We start from the raw sequence: 21,365 nt of genomic DNA on the forward strand, positions 1-21,365 counted from the left end.
AGAGACAGACAACACGTTTTCCATCCCCAACTCCCACTTCTTTCACCATAGGGCTTTTCACACTACTTGAGCCGAACCGAGGCAAGCCAAACCAAGTTGTACTAAGCTGGCCTAGTTATACATCCACCTTAGTTGCTCACACTGTACTGGAAAGTTCAATGTGAAAAAATAATAATAATAATAAAAAATATGCTGCTGCTGAGCCAGCAGTTTGGTCCGGGTCGGCATGGTAGTGTTAAAAGGGCACATGTTTCTCCGGTGTACTCTTCCTATGTCCTGTGCCTCTTTCAATTAGCATTTTATAGAATATCAAACTCATGGACAACATAAAAGCTGACAAAAAGTTTGTCACATTGTTTTATTATAATAATGCAATCCATGTCATATCAGCAGCCAGTAGCCATACATCTCTGAACAATTTGCTGTGAATTAAGGCAGAAAAATAAAACATGTATGTACAGTTGATTTCTTAACATGGGAGAGCACAGGACACAAATGTTAAACACTGACCGAAACAACCTATGGAAACATACAAGTGGTTTCTTAACTACCTATTTTTCCAATAAACATCTTACCCGCACAATGAACAGAGCTAGCCTGGTCCTAGATGTTTGTGCTGTATTGCCAACTCCTATTGGTCACTGGCCTAACAATGAGTATAGGAATTGGCAAGACTACACACACATCTGAGACCAGCCTAGAACAGAGCAGGGTCATTGTTGGAATAATCCCTGGTAAAGCTTGACATTAGTCGTATACAGTATATGCAGAAATAAGTATGAGTATAAGGCACTTGTGAAGAACTTATTAAAAGCTGAGTAGCACAGAACCATTAGTTTATAAAAACCAATAAGAGGTGTTCGGTACAATGAGGGCAACTGTTGCATACATCACATTAAAATGTGTCCATTTGATCAACTCGTTTTATCAGGTTTTAGTCAGTGCTATAGTGTTACATTAGCCTGGTTCCAGATCAGTTTGTGCTGCTTTGGCAACTCCTCTGGTCATTGTCACGCCAAGGAATTGGCAAGACATGAAAAACGGATCTTGGTCATTATCCACAAAGCTTCTCAGAGTATGGGTGCTGATCTAGGATCAGGTCCCCTCTGTCCACATAATCATATTAATTTTGCTATAAAAGATAAAAACCGATCTTAGATCAGCACTTGTACTTTAAGACACTTTATGAATACAGGCCCTGGGACAAGTCTAGTTTTCCATATCTGTCAATTGAGCCAAACCACTCCCTCTTAGGATCTAACAGAAGTTGTTTTAGTGTTACTTAGGGCTTGATTTAATCCATAGCGCTGAAGATCTGCGCTGTAGCATGATTGAAATGTAAAGGTAATTTCCCATTGAGACGACATATGCAGCGTTTACCATGAAGGCAATCCCCGCGAATGCAGGAACATTGCTTCTAAAATTGCTATCGCCCTGTAGCACAGGTCTTCAGCCCTGTCGATGAAATGGAGCCCTTAGGTTTGAATAAGTATTCAGATATGGCTACTTGGAAAAACAAACACATGCAATAAGACCTCTAATCTTTGGTCCCATTTCTTTACAGATGAATAAGATTAAACATTTTGGCAAAGTAATACATATTTTCAACACAAGATAAAGGAGAAAACTAATGCGGTCGGTTCATTTGATACTGTTACATTAACAATACTGCATAAGTGTACATACACAGTTCTGCTTCTTCCTCAGCAATTGGAAATAAATGTGAATGGTGACCGAACTTCATACTATCTACAGTATTCTACTATTTCAAGAAGTGATTATATCCGTTGACATTTCACATATCGTAACAATAAGTGACATATCAGCACTTTTGGACAGTTCATAGGCTACCATCTACCCGTTCTTCAGGAACAAAGCCTTGAACCATTGGTTGTATAACTGTGCATAGTGTATAATGAGAATCAGAACAGAGCAGAGCAGAAACAGTCTGCCTGTTGGTTGATGTGAGCATAAATGCTTCAGAAACAGACATCCTTTAAAAGTTACTTTGCCCCATAGGGCCACTGTATAGACATCTCATCCAGGACTCAAGAAACAGACATCCTTTAAAAGTTACTTTGCCCCATAGGGCCACTGTATAGACATCTCATCCAGGACTCAACGCAGTCCATACATCAATTAATACACTGGATAAAATACAATTATTGACCACAGAATCACTAAACTCTTCAAATTTACAGTATCAGTCCAAAGTTTGGACACACCTACTCATTCAAGGATTTTTCTGTATTTGTACTATTTTCTACATTGTAGAATAATAGTGAAGACGTCAATACTATGAAATAACAGATATGGAATCATGTAGTAACCAAAAAAGTGTTAAACAAATCAAAATACATTTTATATTTGAGATTCTTCAAAGTAGCCACCCTTTGCCTCGATGACAGCTTTTCACACTCTGGCATTCTCTCAACCAGCTGCATGAGGTAGTCACCTGGAATGCATTTCACACAACAGGTGTGCCTTGTTAAAAGCTCATTTGTGGAATTTCTTTCCTTCTGAATGCCTTTGAGCCAATCAGTTGTATTGTGACAAAGTAGGGATGGTATACAGAAGATAGCCCTATTTGGTAAAAGAACAATTCCATATTATGGCAAGAACAGCTCAAATAAGCAAAGAGAAATGAAAGTCCATTATTACTTTAAGACATAAAGGTAGGTCAATCCGGAAAACTTCAAGAACTTTGAAAGTTTCTTCAAGTGCAGTCGCAAAAACCACTAAGCGCTATGATGAAACTGTCTCTAATGAGGACCGCCAGAGTTACCTCTGCTGCAGAGGACAAATTCATTAGAGTTACCAGCCTCAGAAATTGAAGCCAAAATAAATGCTTCACCAAGTTCAAGTTACAGACACATCTCAACATCAACTGTTCATAGGAGACTGCATGAATCAGGCCTTCATGGCAGAAACCACTACTAAAAGACACCAATAAGAAGAATAGGCTTACTTGATGATCTCTGCATGTGTAGTTCCCACCGTGAAGGTGTGATGGTGCAGTGACACTGTCAGTGATTTATTTAGAATTCAAGGCACACTTAACCAGCATGGCTACCACAGCATTCTGCAGCGATACGCCATCCCATCTGGTTTGTGCTTAGTGGGACAATCATTTGTTTTTCAACAGGACAATGACCCAACACACCTCCAGGCTGAGTAAGGACTATATTACAAAGAAGGAGAGTGATGGAGTGCTGCATCAGATGATCTGGCCTCCACAATCACCCGACATCAACCCATTTGAGATGGTTTGGGATGAGTTGGACCGCAGAGTGAAGGAAAAGCAGCCAAAAAGTGCTCGGCATATGTGGGAACTCCTTCAAGACTGTTGGAAAAGCATTCCAGGTGAAGCTGGTTGAGAGAATGCCAAGAGTGTGCAAAGCTGTCATTAAGGGAAAGGGTGGCAACTTGGAAGAATATCAAATATAAAATGTATTTTTGATTTGTTTCACACTTTTTTGGTAACTACATGATTCCATGTGTGTTATTTCATAGCATCACTATTATTTTACAATGTAGAAAATAGTCCAAATAAAGAAAAGCCCTTGAATGAGTAGGTGTGTCCAAACTTTGGACTGGTAGTGTATAGTTCACAGATTTCAACAGCAAGTTTTTCAGTTTGGAGCGATATTTTCCAAAATGAAAACATTCATAAAAAATAGTATCGAACCTCTTTACTGTATGTTGATATAATGGATAAAATATTAACGTTTAAAAACTTCTTTATTTATTAAAATGAAAATAAAGTAATTGCATACACCTTCAAGGGATACACTTTTCAAGGGAGAACTACGATGACGCTGATGATGATAATGACGCATCACTTTTAGTTCCACAGTTTAAATAGACAGAAAACCATTCGGGCGATGACACACGGTGCTCATGTCTGTTGCTATATTGTCTATTTCAACTATCTCTGTCTGTCCATTCAAGCGCCCTGCAGTCAGATATGTTACCAATAGTTTTTCCTTCATCATTGGAGCTATCATCGTCATATGTTGGCCCATGTCGGAGACTTGGAGTGCTTGTACACAACGGCCTATAACAATATGATCTCTTTAAGTGTTCCTGTTCTCCATGATATGTAGGTAACAGAACAGAGAATGGACTGGAGAGTGCTACTGAGGTAACCTGTACTTGGATGTCACATCACAGGGAATCCTTTAGCACTGGTCCTAGATCTGTATTTAGCCAACTTATTTGACTAGGAGTGACTGGGTGTTGAGGAGTTGGCTAAAGCACACACAGATCTGGGATCAGGTCTTAGTGGAACCAGGTTGCCTTTAGGGTGTTTTCAGGTGTCCATCTAGCAGAGGAACAAAGCCACCCCAAGTGTGCCCTCTTTTCTCTTACACGTAGATCCCTTCTGGGTTTAGGCCAGATGTCAGCGGACTGTGCAGGACCCGAAGGTGACCAGGCATCGGGTGAAAGGAGACGGGACGCTTCAGGGAACCAGACAGAGGAACCAAGTCTGAGAGAAAGGGAGAGAGAGAGTGAGCATAGCTTTGTTATTGAAAGAGGCTGCCAGGCAGACCTGGCTCTCAAGAGGAGACAGGCTATGCGTCCACTGCCCACAAAATGAGGCGGAAATGGAGCTGCACTTCCTAACCTCCTGCCAAATGTACGACGATATAAGATACACATACAGTGGGGCAAAAAAGTATTTAGTCAGCCACCAATTGTGCAAGTTCTCCTACTTAAAAATATGAGAGAGGCCTGTAAATTTTCATCATAGGTACACTTCAACTATGACAGACAAAATGAGAGAGAAAAAAATCCAGAAAATCACATTGTAGGATTTTTTATGAATTTATTTGCAAATTATGGTCAAACGTTTTCTGTAAGTCTTCACACGGTTTCCACACACTGTTGCTGATATTTTGGCCCATTCCTCCATGCAGATCTCCTCTAGAGCAGTGATGTTTTGGGGCTGTTGCTGGGCAGCACGGACTTTGTGGGAGAACTTGTACAATTGGTGGCTGACTAAAAGGATTTGAAAACAAATATTGATAAGCTTCTGATTCTGTTAGGTGAGATACATGAACAATTGTGTAATTTAGCAGATGCTCTCATCCAGAGCGACCTACAGGAGCAAATAGGGTTAAGTGCCTTCCTACAGGGCACATAGACAGATGTTTCACCTCGTTGGTTTGTGGCTTTGAACAAGCAACCTTTCAGTTATTGGCCCAATGCTCATAACCTCTAGGCTAACTACCACACCATAAATATACATAAAGACAACCGTTTGTCATCCTCGCAGCAAAAATGTTGACCTGTTGCAATAAGAAAAGGACAACCAGTGGAGCAGAAACACAAGTACATGAAACCTATATTTATCTTATTATTTATTGTCCCCTGCCATTTGTACTTCAATTATTCGCACATTGTAGCAACACTGTTGTAGTTAATATTAATATAACGTGTCAAATGTCTTTCTCTTTTGAAACTTGTGCGTGTTTAATGTTAACTATTCATTTGTTATTGTTTATTTCACTTACTTTGGCAATGTAAACATGTGTTTTCCATGCCAATAAAGCCCCTTTGAATTGAATTGAGAGAGAGAGGGAGGAAGAAAGAAAGAAATAGAGAAGGGAAAGAGAGCAGGGGGAGGGAGACCATGCAGTGTGTGCATTTCTTCCGCCCCCTCAAGTGGCACTTATGGTTTCCATGCCAATGGCTGCCTAGATACGGATGCCTGCATGCCCAGCATCACACACTCCGCCAGCTCAGCTCTCCCTCCATCATCATATTTTGTTTTACATTTCAAATGTAAGTGTTTTAGCAGACGCTCTTATCCAGAGCGATTTACAGTAGTGAGTGCATACATTTATCATATTTGTTCGTACTTGTCCCCCATGGGATCATATCACTCTCTCCATCCCATGCTCAGCAGTTTCTGTGGTGATGGACTCAGTGCACTGTAGTCTTGCCTACCAAGAGGCTGGCCTGGCAGAGAGAACAGAGTTAGATTGAGAGCTAAGAACACTGTGAACACTGAGGCGTGTCAAAAGGCTATGGGAACATACACAAACTATTCTAGTCACCAGGTGCTTCCTTAGAAGTCAGAAGTTCAGTCTCTTTATATAAAACTTGAATTTTAAACAGAGGTCGGAGATGTAGGATAGTGCCCAAGTGTTCCATGTTAGAGACTGTAAAAATATTTGTTTTATGCACTAAACCAGACCTTCTAAAAATATCCTCTATATCAACTTACGTAACAGTACACCTTTAAATCCCACCTCACCCACCAAGTTTTTCCAGATCACTTTTCCAAATGTTTTTTTGATAACTGTGCATGACCATGTGCTTACCATTAACTCATCTAAAGGGGTTGCTCTTGAAAGAGAGATAGAGGGAGAGACAGAGAGATACAGATAGAGAGAAAGAGACAGAGAGAAGGAGACAGAAAGTGAGAGGGAAAGAGAGAGAGGATAAGTTACTACAATTGCTTAAAAAAAGGACACCCTCAAATCCACTTTTCAGATTTGAATGCATGTTCCTCTATGCGTTACTAGATCTGACCACACGGTGTCAGCGTTGTGCCGTGCAGGAAGCCAGCCATAACAGTTAACTTAACGGCCAAACAGAGGGCTCTTGCTGATTGAACACACATGTCCTGCTAGGTTATTAGAAGGACATGAACATTAAACTCATTACTTGACATAATGGAAAACCATTAGCATGAAGTCTAATATAAATATAAGAGCAACCCCTTTACATGAGGTAATGGTAAGCACATGGTCATGCAGTTATAAAAAAACATTTGGAAAAGTGATCTGGAAAAACTTGGTGTGTGAGGTGGGATTTAAAGGTGTACTGTTACGTAAATTGATATAGAGGATATTTTAACAGGGTCTGGTTTGGTGCATAAAAAAATATTTTTACAGTCTTTAACATGGAACACTTGGGCACTATCCTACACTTCCAAACCCCATTTAAAATTCAAGATTGATATAAAGAGACTGAACTTCTAAGGTATTCAAAGATTCTCCAAGAGCACCTGGTGATTAGAATAGCTTGTTTGTGTATGCTCCTATATCCTTTTGACAAGCCTCAGTGTTCCTAGCTCTCTGTCTAACTCTGTTCTCTCTGCCAGGCCAGCCTCTTGGTAGGCAAGACTACAGTCCACTGAGTCCATCACCACAGAAACTGCTGAGCATGGGATGGAGGGAGGATGAAGGGAGATAGTGATGGAGGGATATGATGATGGAGGGATATGATGATGGAGGGATATGATGATGGAGGGAGAGAGGGAGAGCTGAGCTGGCGGAGTGTGTGATGCTAGGCATGCCAGCAGCCGTATCTAGGCAGCCGTTGGTATGGAAACCATAAGTGCCACTTGAGGGGGTGGAACAAATGCACACACTGCATGGTCCCCCCCCCCTCTCCGTAGCTGAGTCATCCTATCTCAGCAGGCACACACTGCATGGTCCCCCCCCCCTTTCCGTAGCTGAGTCATCCTATCTCAGCAGGCACACACTGCATGGTCTCCCCCCCCTCTCCGTAGCTGAGTCATCCTATCTCAGCAGGCACACAGTGAAAGAGAACCGCCTAAGTGGAACTGATTGAGTGACCTGGCAAACAGAGCAGTGGAAGAGCAGAATGGTGTTTTTTCATGAAAAGAAGATGGCGTGACAGCAACGTGATAACGTTTGAAGGTTTAAAGTATTTTTTGCACAAATCTGTGCTCTTGTGCTGCAGGAAAATGTCGCCCGACAAGTCACACGGCACGTGAATGCACCTCCTGCACAGTGCTTAGAGATGCAGCCAGTGTCGTGAAGTTGTCAATCATGCCTCTTTATTCAGTGTGGACAAGTTTGTTAGGCATTATGTTTAATTAATCACATAATATATGATTTTGCCCTTTCAATGAATAAGCAATACTCAGCAATATGATGTGACCACGAGCAGTAGTCAGAACAAAAGTTATCGCAGAAGCCTCCCGGGTGACGCAGCGGTCTAAGGCACTGCAACACAGTGCTGCGGCGCCACTACAGCCTTGGGTTCGATCCCAGGCTGTGTCATGTCCAGCTGTGACCGGGAGTCCCATAGGGACAATTGGCCCAGTGCCGTCAGGGTTAGGGGAGGGTTTGGCCAGAAGGGCTTTACTTGGCTCATTGCGCTCTAGCGACTCTTTGTGGCAGGCTGCGTGCCTGTAGGCTGACTCAGTTGAACAGTGTTTCCTCTGACACATTAGTGCAGCTGGCTTCCAGGTTAAGCGAGCGGGTGTTAAGAAGCTTGGCGGGTCATGTTTTGGAGGACGCATGACTCAACCTTCGCCTTTCCCAAGCCCGTTGCAGCGATGAGACATGACCGTAATTACGATATTGGGGATAAGAGGATGAACCCACAGAGGATCTATGAATCTAGCTCATTTGACGTAAATTACCTGTGCCCTGTCCGGTGTGGGTTGTCTCCTCTTCTTCCTCACTGGGCTCGGCTGGCAGTACGGTGACCTTGGTGCCAGTCTGCTGGATAAACTGCTGCAGGTTGACCTGTCTCAGCTCCTTGGTCAGCTGCTCCAGCTCATGCTGCATGTCCTGGAGGGGAGATGCAGATTGATCAACGATATAAATCTATATTTTTGCCATCTGTATTTACTCTACTGTATAATCTGCCTGCAGCTAAACTGACTGGCCCTTTGTTCCTGGGGCCTCATTTACCAAACATGTAAAAACTCTCACTAGATTCTGCCGTACGTGGAGATGCTAGGATTTACATGCAACATATACGCATGTTTTCATTGATAAATCAGAGACGTATTATATTTATACGCTCGTGAAGGAGCGTTTACAACCCTGCCTAGAAATCGTCCTCCATTCACATTTCATAGGAACAAAAACGCCCTATTTTGCTGTATGGTTTAGAGATCCTGTGTGGCTCAGTTGGTAGGGCATAGTGCTTGCAATGCCAGGGTTGTGGGTTTGATTCCCACGGGGGGCCAGTGTTTAAGTTTTCACTACTGGATAAGAGTGTCTTTTTTATTTATTTATTTTTTATTTCACCTTTATTTAACCAGGTAGGCTAGTTGAGAACAAGTTCTCATTTGCAACTGCGACCTGGCCAAGATAAAGCATAGCAGTGTGAACAGACAACACAGAGTTACACATGGAGTAAACAATTAACAAGTCAATAACACAGTAGAAGAAAAGGGGAGTCTATATACAATGTGAAAAAAAGGCATGAGGAGGTAGGCGAATAATTACAATATTGCAGATTAACACTGGAGTGATAAATGATCAGATGATCATGTACAAGTAGAGATATTGGTGTGCAAAAGAGCAGAAAAGTAAATAAATAAAAACTGTGGGGATGAGGTAGGTGAAAATGGGTGGGCTATTTACCAATAGATTATGTACAGCTGCAGCGATCGGTTAGCTGCTCAGATAGCTGATGTTTGAAGTTGGTGAGGAGATAAAAGTCTCCAACTTCAGCGATTTTTGCAATTCGTTCCAGTCACAGGCAGCAGAGTACTGGAACGAAAGGTGGCTGAATGAGGTGTTGGCTTTAGGGATGATCAGTGAGATACACCTGCTGGAGCGCGTGCTACGGATGGGTGTTGCCATCGTGACCAGTGAACTGAGATAAGGCGGAGCTTTACCTAGCATGGCCTTGTAGATGACCTGGAGCCAGTGGGTCTTGCGACGAATATGTAGCGAGGGCCAGCCGACTAGAGCATACGAGTCGCAGTGGTGGGTAGTATAAGGTGCTTTAGTGACAAAACGGATGGCACTGTGATAAACTGCATCCAGTTTGCTGAGAAGAGTGTTGGAAGCAATTTTGTAGATGACATCGCCGAAGTCGAGGATCGGTAGGATAGTCAGTTTTACTAGGGTAAGCTTGGCAGCGTGAGTGAAGGAGGCTTTGTTACGGAATAGAAAGCCAACTCTTGATTTGATTTTCGATTGGAGATGTTTGATATGGGTCTGGAAGGAGAGTTTGCAGTCTAGCCAGACACCAAGGTTTCCATCCAACGTTTTAATGTGAGATTAAAAAATGTCATGACAGGCCTGAGGAAACAGCAAATTTGTCGGTAAACTTTCCAAATGTAGACAAAACAAAATACACTAGACAAGCTGGGATCTGTTTGTGTCTGTAAAATGTATTTTGTGAGAAATGGTGATGGAAATGCTTTATGCGCAAATATTGATATAATAACTATCATATCGGAGTAAACTTGGAGTCACGCAATGACAAGTCTGTGTGGTCCTCCCCCTATGACTCGGGAAAGCATGCAGTTTGTTAGACTACAAATTAAATAAATTATGATGAAGCTGATGAACTTGATGCTCCTTTCCAATAAATATCTATGGTCTTAATCTGGTGACATGATAATCGATGTTTGGTTGTCATTTGACAAATAAAAATAGTATTTTGTCCATAATAATCTAGTCATGTAGGCTATACCAGCACTGTATACACGAGCTGTTGGCTAAGGTGCATTATCCAATACCAGTGTGGACACATTTGATATATAACGCACATTTTGTGTGACAAAACCATCAGTAGAGTTGAAACCCATTTAACTTGTTATTTTTTTATCCGGTTCATGGAAATTTAACTGCAAAAGTTTTTTGATATGCACTAGCTCATCACGCAGACTTTTATCCGCAACAAGTACATTTAAAGGAAATACATCTCTGGTGGGACAATGTTTTTATGGGGATTTTATTTATTTATTTATTTTAGAATATAAACCTAGCTATTAAAAAAATGCATGCTGCCTATAGCGAGTGCCAAACATTGGTCATACATTCTACAAGATGTCACGACTTCCGCCGAAGTCGGCTCATCTCCTTGTTCGGGCAGCGATCGACGTCACCGGCTTTCTAGCCATCGCCGCTCCCATTTTTCATATTTCCATTTGTTTTGTCTTGTTCCTTACACACCTGGTTGGTATTGTTACGCACCAAACCTTTGTTTATGTTCCATGTTTTGGGAACATTTGATGTCTTATGTGCTTTCGTTTGGAGCAGAATAAAAAGTGTGCCTGTTAACTACACTCTGCTCTCCTGCACCTGCCTTCGCCTCCAGTACACACCCGTAACATTGTCTATTCGAACTATTTAAAGTAAATGCTACAGCCCAAATATGTTATCTCCTGCCCTGGGATAGGCTCTGAGATTAGGTTATGATGTTGAGCTCCTATCGCACAGCAATACTGTACCTAACCATACTGTAAAATGATTTAAATAGGCTACCGGTATTTACTTTTGAGCATGCTTGGCTATTGAATGAGTGATGGATAAATGGTAGCCTATTTCAAGAGTTTATTTCCAAAACTCTATATATCCATTTTCAGAAATGTTGGTAAATTAGCTTATTGTTTTAAATGTATGAAAAATAATTGATGTTTTTTCACTATCTAATCATGGCATTGGGATGTTCAATGACATATGTATTTTTTTTTTATGGTTTCATTTCAGAGAGACAAATAATCAATGTTTTTTGCTAAACGCTATGTATTTACTCACTCTCACATAAATAAGTAGTACTACTAAGTTCCTGTAAGGGCCATTATCACCTTTCCTATGACTTCATGTAGTGTTGAGAGACTCTTCTCCACTACATGACATATCAAAACATGAATCAGATCTTGCATGCTTACTGCATGCCTTTGAAAGGGAACGTCTTCTGCTGTAAAACGTGAAACACAAGAAAGGTAAGCCTGAATACTATTTATTTATGACTTAGACTAATGTTTTCATGCCTGTCTTGGTAAGCCAGGCTTATATGCGTTTGATTCTAAGTGAGCTACTGTATTCGTACCTGCTATGATTTCATGTTTTTATTCCTGCCTTGGTAGGCCAGGTTTATGCTGTATCAAGTTATTTTTTGGCAGCTGCTCTTGACGATTAGATTTAAAAAAAAATCATAATTTGATTTAAATAAACTTTGCGATTAAGTTTATTTAAAACAAATCCCAGGCTTTGATTGCCCGGCAATGGCTTCGCTTCTGGTATGCTTCTGGTAGGTACTGTATACTGTATATGTAGAAGCACTATATGTGTTTCTACATGCATTTTGTCATGTGTACGCTCATGCATCATCGTGTGTGTGTATGTTAATACATGTGTCTGACCTGCAGTCTCTTGCCACTCAGGCCGAGGGACCTGTCCACGGCTCTGCAGCTGCTCTCCAGCTGGACAGACTGTCTGTCCTGGGCCTTGAGCTCCGTGCGGGCTCTGAGTACCTGCGCCTTGGCCTCCACCTCGCTCACCCTTTGAGTCTCCTGTCTCTCCCTCTGCAGACGCTCCTCCTCCAGACCGGCCTCTACACCCTGACACACAGACAGGTTTGAGTTTTAGACCAATAGGAGTAGGAGATGGTTTGGGGAACATATGCTTCCCAGCACCCTAGCTACATCATCGGTTTTGCTGGTAGTCTGTTATATAGACCAGCGTTTCCCAAACATGGTCCTGGGGCCCCCCTTGGGTGTACATTTGTTTTTTTTTGCCCTAGTACTACACAGCTGACTCAAATAACCAACTCATCATCAACCTTTGATTATTTGCATCAACTGTGTAGTGCGAGGGCAAAAACCAAAACCTGGAGGGGGCCCAGGACCGAGTAAGGGATATCCTGATTTAGATGGAAGTGCATAGAAAGGCACAGCAAGAAATTCAGAGAGAGGATATGCATTATCTGTCTTTCAAATGATGCTGCAAGGTGCCTGCACACTTTTAATGTTATGTGATTATAACAATTTATAAAACTGATTGGATGAACAGCGTTCCAAGCCGTGCTGTATTGGCTGTCACAGAGACACACCTAAGTTCCATCTGAATCACTGCGCCTCCATAAGAATATCATGTCTGAGTCATCTCTTTATTTATTTATCCCAACTTGCACATTATTTCCCCTTGCTTCCAGCCTAGCATTTAGTTTTGTACAGCGGGCGATAATATAAGCTTCGCTGTCTGTTTGACCTCGGAAACAATGTTTCACTTTTTAATTTCCTTCTCTGTAGTATAATTAATAGAGTGAATGGTGCACAGACGAAACGAGACAACTTTTTCTGAGCCAGTTGAAATCACGCATCAATAGAAAATAAGCTGAAAGTTGGCTAGCTAGCTAGCTAGCATGTGACCAGAATGTTAGCTATCGAGCAGGCATAGCAACCAGGCATTGTTTAGAACAGACAGACAACCAGTTATTTTGCATAGCTAGTAACTTATTTTGGTCTGTAGCAACAAACAACCAGATAACCAGATGGTGGAAGAATAACATTGTATGAATTGACTTATCAACATAACATTTTAATGAAAATATGTAATTCCTTGTTATTTTAAATATGTCAGGCCGAAAAACAACATTTACCTGTGACTGTATTCATGATACATCACTGCCTCTTGTGCCTTATTGCTTAATTATACTATGCCGGAATTGTTAAATACTAATTTCTGATTTCCTTGAAGAGCATTGTAGAGTGTGTATTATTTCACTATAAAACACGACAATAACCAACTGCTATCAATAGTCGAATTGAGAACATTATTGGCATTGTTGAATTTGATTTTTATAGCTAGCTAATATTTAGGAGGACTGATGGTTTGCTTAGCTAGCAAATCTGTTTGGCTATCCAGTAAACTTTCTAGCAACTTGTGGATGTTGAACACATTTCTACAGGTAAATTAACTAAGTTATGTGTTAAATTATAGCCGTGGTGTAAGCGGGATAATCAACTTGGTGCTGTATGTGTTCTCTGGAATATAATGGCACTCTGCAAAAGGTTAGTGCCACTCCGCTATGCTCCGTGGCCACGGCCGGCCCGCTCAGTAGGCATGATTAGGTGGCGGCAAATTGACAAGGGCGGCATGTTCTGAGCAAAACTGACAAAGACGGAACTCCAACAATACATAAAACCTCACACAATTCTGCCCAAAAACAATGACAATTTCTCTCAACCAGTGCCATATGGGTTTTTTAGGTGAGCGCTGATGCCACCCTTTGATAAGCAGTGACCACTTTGCCAAAGGCAGGGGGGAAATGATTTTACTTGTCCATTCCCAGCGCGCCTCTACATGGTGCTGTTGGAGAGACGCATCTCTGCAGCGCTCCACCAACGTTCCGTCAAAAAAAAGAATAATATAAATCATGTAGCAGAAATAGGATATGGTAGAAAGACTATGTGACCTTTTCTGTAGCCTACAGGCTGGAGATCAAAATGGATGTAATGAGATGGCGCTCAATAAAATAAAATAAAACGCTGTCATGTTAACAAAACTATATATCCTAAAAACAGCACAGGTCAAAGTAAAATGCATAATATCTAATGGACAATCACAATTTTAGTCCAGGAGTTCCACCACATTTTCATGATCAGTGGTTTCAAGTTTGTGTCTGTCAATTTTTGATAATCTTATCATAGTGAAAAAGAAAATACTTTTTTCCATAAAATATGCAGAGAATACTGCATTTCCTGCTGTGTAAATACATTGCAAATAGGCTAGCGATAACTGGGTATCTGATATTCAGAGCTTAAATAGCCAAATTGATTAGTCACAGGAATCAGGACTAATAAAGCCAATGCCTATTTTACCAATGGTGGGCCAACCACATTGATTGACATTCATAACTTTCTATTGCGGTCTGACATATTAGGCTACGCCCCAGTAATCACGAACCGACGTCTTGTTATGGTCCTGTCCAAACGTTTGGTGTTTTACAACCGGTAGGCTTCCCACATAAATAGATGGGCATACCTAAAATTCAATTTCAGGCAACACTGCAGGCTACACCTCAGTAAGCATGGACTGATGTCTTTTGGACATCTTTTTTTTGGTGCAGTTCCAGACCGGCACGGACTTTGGTTTTTAGTCCAGTCCAGACCAATCATAGACGTCTACGTTTGATTTAGATTTTGCCTGGTCTGGACCAGCTGTGATTTGGCCCAAACATAGACGTCTAGAAATGACTTATTTTCAACTTTCATTCAGAACAGAAAATTAACCTGATATCCATGTCCAGAAAATACATATGTTTTTTTACAGTCCGGAAAAGATGCCTTTTCAACATCCTGGAAAATATGTATTCTAAACATACGGAAAATACCTTTCCATCTTTCATTCAGAAATTAAATCAAACAATTTCAACGTCTGGAAAATACGTCTTTTAAACGTCATTTTGCTCACTGGGACTATTCTAGTTTTGCGAGGGCGGCATTTTTTGGTCTCCAAGGACTGGCCCTGGTCGTGGCACACACCTTTCGCATCACGCATTATTTTCCTTGAGAGCACATAGCCCCTTACACAATATACAACAGAAATCGTAACATTTAGGGGCCCTATAATAGTGTCCATGCCATTTGATCATACCGTATCTAATTAATGCCCATGGGTCATAAATCCGAAGTGTGTCCCACCCACCTGTACCAGAGCCATCCTGTCCCCCAGCTCGACCTGAGCACACTGAAGACGCCCTCTCAGCTCCTCAAGCCTGTCCTCCAGCTGCCTCTCACTCTCCAGCTCAATCTGCAGCTCGCTGGCCCAGAACTCCTCCTCCTCCATCTCCACCTCGTTCTTCCTCAGTCGTCTCTCCAGCCTCACTATCTCCTCCATCAGCCCCCCTGCTCCTCTAGCCTCCTCTCCCCTTCGTCCCCCCCAGGTCTGCAGTTCAGCCTCGTAGGCCTCCAGCCTCTTCTCCAGCACGGCCAGAGTCTCTCTCTGGAGCCCCACCAGTCTGACCAGGTCCTCCATGCGGCAGGCCCACATGCCGGGGGACACTGCTCCTCCTGGAGCTACCGCTGTGGCTGCCGCTGCTGCATGATGGTGGTGGTTCTGGTTACCACCGTTCCCCTGGAATAGGAGACGTCGTTTGGCCTCGAACTCCCTCGCCTCCCCCACCCGGCCTCCACTCAGGATGTCCCGGAGGCCCCGGGGCCCGCCGGTGAAGGTGAGGGACTTGCGGCGCGGCTCGCGGCGATGGAGGGCGTGCTCACTGGGATGGCGGAGCTTGGCGAGCGGGGGGAGGCTCTGCCGGTGTGGGCCGCGTTCCGGACCCCGGAGCAAGGGACCCTCGGATGGGGGCCGTTCGGTCAGGGAGGGGCCTGTGCGGTGCAGGATCAGCTGGACGTCACCGGCATACTGGCCCCAGGTGTTGAGGGATGCCACTGGGCTCTCGTGGGGGGCCAGGTGGCGCTCTGTGTCCCGCCATTTCTCCACCAGTGTATAGCGCCCAGTTCGGCCTGGGAAAAACAGATAGGACAAGTTCAGTTATGTCAGCTTTTGTGTATGTTTTATTGTATGCTTTGTGTATAGTTTTCTGTATGTGTATGTCTTCTCAGCCTATATACTTTGACAAACTAACTAACAAATCAGTTGACATGAATAATAGCTCTCTTTGTAATCATATTTTACGAGAATCAATAGGATAAGTATCAGCGCATCGTCAGCTATTAAAAAGCGAAAAGAGAATGTATAAGAGCCTTGAATAATTTAATATCTATCTATTAACAGAGTTTAATAACCCTGTTAGTTTTTAGGTAATATGATATTTGCTTTGGTGGAAATTATATTTTAGTGGGACATTTTATTTTTCAATTTCCAATTTTCACACAAGAAACAAGGTCAAAGAGACTGAGGCAAACCCCTTGATGTACACAGTCTCTTTCCAGTGCTGGTCCCAACTAGAGATAAACCCCAAAAACCTAACATTAATCTTGTCATTAGACATTTGTACTGTGTATAGGAATTTCTATATGGAAAGTAGCAGGAGGGAGGAGAGGGGGCTTCGTCAGTGCTTTTGCTTCCCCCTGCCTGCAAGAGATGGAGAGATGACTCAGACTTTCCCTCCTCTCGCCTGCCCCACGCTTAATGGGAAGTGATGTCAATACCGTCTGCTCCATTCCTCTCCTCTCACTGAGAGAGAGGGGGATGGAGGGATGGATGGAGGGGGTTTCTGACTAAGACCCTCTCTATCTCTCACTACAGTACCAGATTGAGGTGTAGGCTGGAGGAGAGGAACAAATATTAGTTTTCAGCAGTAAGACGAATTGTAAGACAGCTCCTGATTCAAATTGGAGTTTAATTAACCACCATTTCTTATACAAGCGGCGCAATACATTACAACAGAGAATCAGTATATCCTCTTCACTGTCACTATACTTGAGTACTACTATGTAACACTGGGCCAAATTGGTACGCAGTCAATGAACTATGGCTTGGTGACAGACAGTAGCCTACCTTACCAAAGTCTCACAGGTAAATACTGTAGGTTAGGTTGGTACATTATACTATCCTTATATTATTCAATATCATACATAACGAAGGGGAATGCACTTGCAGAAAACAACGTATAGGCCTACATTCATAAATGCTAATATTTGAAATATTGGTAGCCAACACACATAAAACAAACATCCTAAAGCCTTTGTTAAAGGGATTTTCCAGAAGTTTTGAATAATTTCAGCCAGTAGTTTTGAAATTAGGTCAGGAAAATTGTGCACAATTGTGTACAATGTCACATAATTTTTCTCGAGCCTCTGTAGCATGTGCCCGAAGACAGTAAAAAAAAAACTGTGGTGTACATCCCACAACCTCATTGGATTATACTGGACCGACCTGATCCCACCTTCCCCTCTAACTATGCAACTTCATTGGACATCATTCCACCTGCCAATCAACCTTGTCCATCACGCTTGGTTGTTGCAGGCCAGTTCCCAAATTCCAGTAGTTGCGTGGATTGTCTCATCATACTAGTATGGAAAATGAGCAAGCAAATGTGAAAACGTAATTTCATACAATGGAAAAGTTGCATCAAATGTCCTACTCCTTGAAAGTCGTGTATGGATTATATTACATTTGCATACGTGATGAATGATGATCGCTGGCAGTTCAACTGCAGTGTTGTATTATTACCCCATATCATGGAATACCTATGTAAATGTTTATAAGGACAAAAGGTGGAATTATTTCATTTGGATGGATGGTTGGTTGACGCAACAGAAAGTTAGGGCAAATATTTTATTGTCTAAAAAGTGGGTGAAAGTTTGCTTCAGTATGTATTTCTTGAGTGCATCAATATGCGTGTTCTGCTGTGATTGGCGAACGGGACAAATGAATGGACGGACGTCTGGTAAAAACCTTATAGCCTATTGTGCACTATATTCCAAAATTCACCAGTGACACCATTTAGAAGCTAAAGGTTGTCAGCACAGTGTTTCTGATGGGCGGGGCCGTGCACAGACCTAAAAAGGGCACCTGCTCCTGCTCCCAAAAAACACACGCAAAAAAATATCTGTTGACTTAAAATTCTTACATTCATTGCTAATTATCTAATGCATTTATTTTCTGCAAAATCACACTTATCCCAGCAAGTTTACAGCCTACAGCTCAAAGAGAAGGCAAAGAGGGATGGGCTATCAGCTGATCATAGAAGTCAGTTCTATTTCTGACACAGATCGCGCTGCAAGTCCTGCCTCTTCCATCTCCTCATTGGTTTATAGAAGCAGGTACGCAGGTGCCATTTCCTCATTGGTTATACCCATGTGGGTGACTGAAAAATGAACGAGGTCGGTGGCGGTAACGCACCTAATTTATGAAAGTTGACAATCGCAATATAAAGTCCAGAGAAGAAAAAGCCTGGAAGGATGAGAGATGACTAGAAACGATTCGGTTCACCGTTTTATGTGCGGATTAATTGTCTGAGTAGAGGACCTTGTGCATTTCAGGTAAAATAACAACTCAATGTTTATATCCCAGGACTATCTAAAAAGGACAAATTAGCTAGCAAGTGCTAAATTGCCATAAATGTTTAATGCTTTTCGATCTGTCCGCAAATTAATGTAATTGGTTCAGAGTTTGTTTTGACATTTTAACCTGCGTGTTGTGATTGCGTTTGATGTGGGGGGACAAAATACATTTATGCACGAAGGCCCACGCGCGCAGCCGGTTTGGGTTCCGTGTTAGCCTACTGCCATGTGCACATTGCTGCTCTTATAATGTGAAGAAATAATAGTTTATCAACATTTTAAGGTAAGCCTTCTGATCTGGTGCATCAGCCTCATTGCTTTAAAAAAAAAATGAAACGATGTACAGTGATTTAGGATCTATCATCCCAGAACTGCTCCAGAGTCTGTTTTAAACCATCTCAGACATATGCTTTATCGTCCCGGGACACCCTTAATTTATTGCCCTGGCCGGTAGCCACTGCCTGCAGGACAAGTGCAGTCAGTGTGCCCTCGAGTGGGGGAAGATGAGTGGGATTCAAAACTAGTTTGATGAGGTTTTAATTTAAACAAGAGAACATAGATTAAAAGTGAAATAAAAATGTCATAATAAAAAAACACCACCAATCTGAAAGGGCACTCATTCTCTCTATCTGTGCACGTACCTGCTGATCAGGTTGACAATTCTCTTTAGAGCTCGTGCTGCTAGGTGACCTAAACTGGAACATGCTTAACACCCCAGCCATCCTACAATCTAAGCTTGATGCCCTCAATCTCGCACAAATTATCAATGAAACTACCATGTACCACCCCAAAGACGTAACACGGGCACCCTCATAGATATCATCCTAACCAACTTGCCCTCTAAATTAGAGGTTGACCGATTAATCGGAATGGCCGATTTCAAGTTTTCATAACAATCGGAAATCGGTATTTTTGGGCGCCGATTTGCCTATTTTTTATTTATTTTTTTATATATATTTTTTTATACCTTTATTTAACTAGGCAAGTCAGTTAAGAACACATTCCTATTTTCAATGACGGCCTAAGAACGGTGGCTTAACTGCCTCGTTCAGGGGCAGAAAGACAGATTTTCACCTTGTCAGCTCGGGGGATTCAATCTTGCAACCTTACAGTTAACTTGTCCAATGCAATAACGACCTGCCTGTCTCTCGTTGCACTCCACAAGGAGACTGCCTGTTACGCGAATGCAGTAAGCCAAGGTAAGTTGCTAGCTAGCATTAAACTTATCTTATAAAAAACAATCAATCATAATCACTAGTTAACTACACATGGTTGATGATATTACTAGATATTATCTAGCGTGTCCTGCGTTGCATATAATCTGACTGAGCATACAAGTATCTAAGTATCTGACTGAGCGGTTGTAGGCAGAAGCAGGCGCGTAAACATTCATTCAAACAGCACTTTCATGCGTTTTGCCAGCAGCTCTTCGTTGTGCGTCAAGCATTGCGCTGTTTATGACTTCAAGCCTATCAACTCCCGAGATGAGGCTGGTGTAACCGAAGTGAAATGGCTAGCTAGTTAGAGCGCGCTAATAAAGTTTCAAATGTCACTCGCTCTGAGCCTTCTAGTAGTTGTTCCCCTTGCTCTGCATGGGTAACGCTGCTTCGATGGTGGCTGTTGTTGTTGTGATGCTGGTTCGAGCCCAGGGAGGAGCGAGGAGAGGGACGGAAACTAAGCCTTCCCCATTTTTCCTTCTCCCAAATTCAGTCAGCTGATGTTCTGAAAGTGCTGCAAATTCTGGACACCTACAAATCAGCCGGGCTAGACAATCTGGACCCTTTCTTTCTAAAATTATCTGCCGAAATTGTTGCAACCCCTATTACTAGCCTGTTCAACCTCTCTTTCGTGTCGTCTGAGATTCCCAAAGATTGGAAAGCAGCTGCGGTCATCCCCCTCTTCAAAGGGGGGGACACTCTTGACCCAAACTGCTACAAACCTATATCTATCCTACCCTGCCTTTCTAAGGTCTTCGAAAGCCAAGTCAACAAACAGATTACCGACTATTTTGAATCCCACTGCACCTTCTCCGTTATGCAATCTGGTTTCAGAGCTGGTCATAGGTACACCTCAGCCACACTCAAGGTCCTAAACGATATCTTAACCGCCATCGATAAGAAACAATACTGTGCAGCCGTATTCATTGACCTGGCCAAGGCTTTCGACTCTGTCAATCACCACATCCTCATTGGCAGACTCGATAGCCTTGGTTTCTCAAATGATTGCCTCGCCTGGTTCACCAACTACTTCTCTGATAGAGTTCAGTGTGTCAAATCGGAGGGCCTGTTGTCCTGGCCTCTGGCAGTCTCTATGGGGGTGCCACAGGGTTCAATTCTTGGGCCGACTCTCTTCTCTGTATACATCAATGAGTTCGCTCTTGCTGCTGGTGAGTCTTTGATCCACCTCTACGCAGACGACACCATTCTGTATACTTCTTTGGACACTGTGTAATTAACAACCCTCCAGACGAGCTTCAATGCCATACAACTCTCCTTCTGTGGCCTCCAACTGCTCTTAAATACAAGTAAAACTAAATGCATGCTCTTCAACCGATCGCTGCCTGCACCTACCCGCCCGTCCGAAATCACTACTCTGGACGGTTCTGACTTAGAATATGTGGACAACTACAAATACCTAGGTGTCTGGTTAGACTGTA

At 42.4% G+C, this 21,365-nt stretch overlaps 1 protein-coding gene across 3 annotated transcripts in view; it reads right to left on the bottom strand.

Moving 5' to 3' along the window:
* Positions 1-329: 329 nt before the first annotated feature.
* The window catches only part of LOC135524247 (ras association domain-containing protein 8-like), a 37,478-nt gene continuing 16,442 nt past the window's right edge, over positions 330-21,365 (bottom strand). For 2 of the 3 annotated variants that reach the window (XM_064951613.1, XM_064951614.1), the window contains exons 3-6: positions 15,387-16,204; positions 12,101-12,298; positions 8,408-8,558; positions 330-4,489 (exon numbers count right to left, since the gene is read on the bottom strand). In XM_064951613.1, coding sequence (XP_064807685.1) covers positions 4,368-4,489; positions 8,408-8,558; positions 12,101-12,298; positions 15,387-16,204 — 1,289 coding nt within the window. In that variant the 3' untranslated portion in view covers positions 330-4,367. The remainder of the gene's footprint in view (positions 4,490-8,407; positions 8,559-12,100; positions 12,299-15,386; positions 16,205-21,365) is intronic. The other variant, XM_064951615.1, reaches the window with a different exon arrangement.

The sequence above is a fragment of the Oncorhynchus masou genome, chromosome 31 (genome assembly GCF_036934945.1).
Source record: "Oncorhynchus masou masou isolate Uvic2021 chromosome 31, UVic_Omas_1.1, whole genome shotgun sequence".
NCBI classification, from domain to species: Eukaryota; Metazoa; Chordata; class Actinopteri; order Salmoniformes; family Salmonidae; genus Oncorhynchus; species Oncorhynchus masou.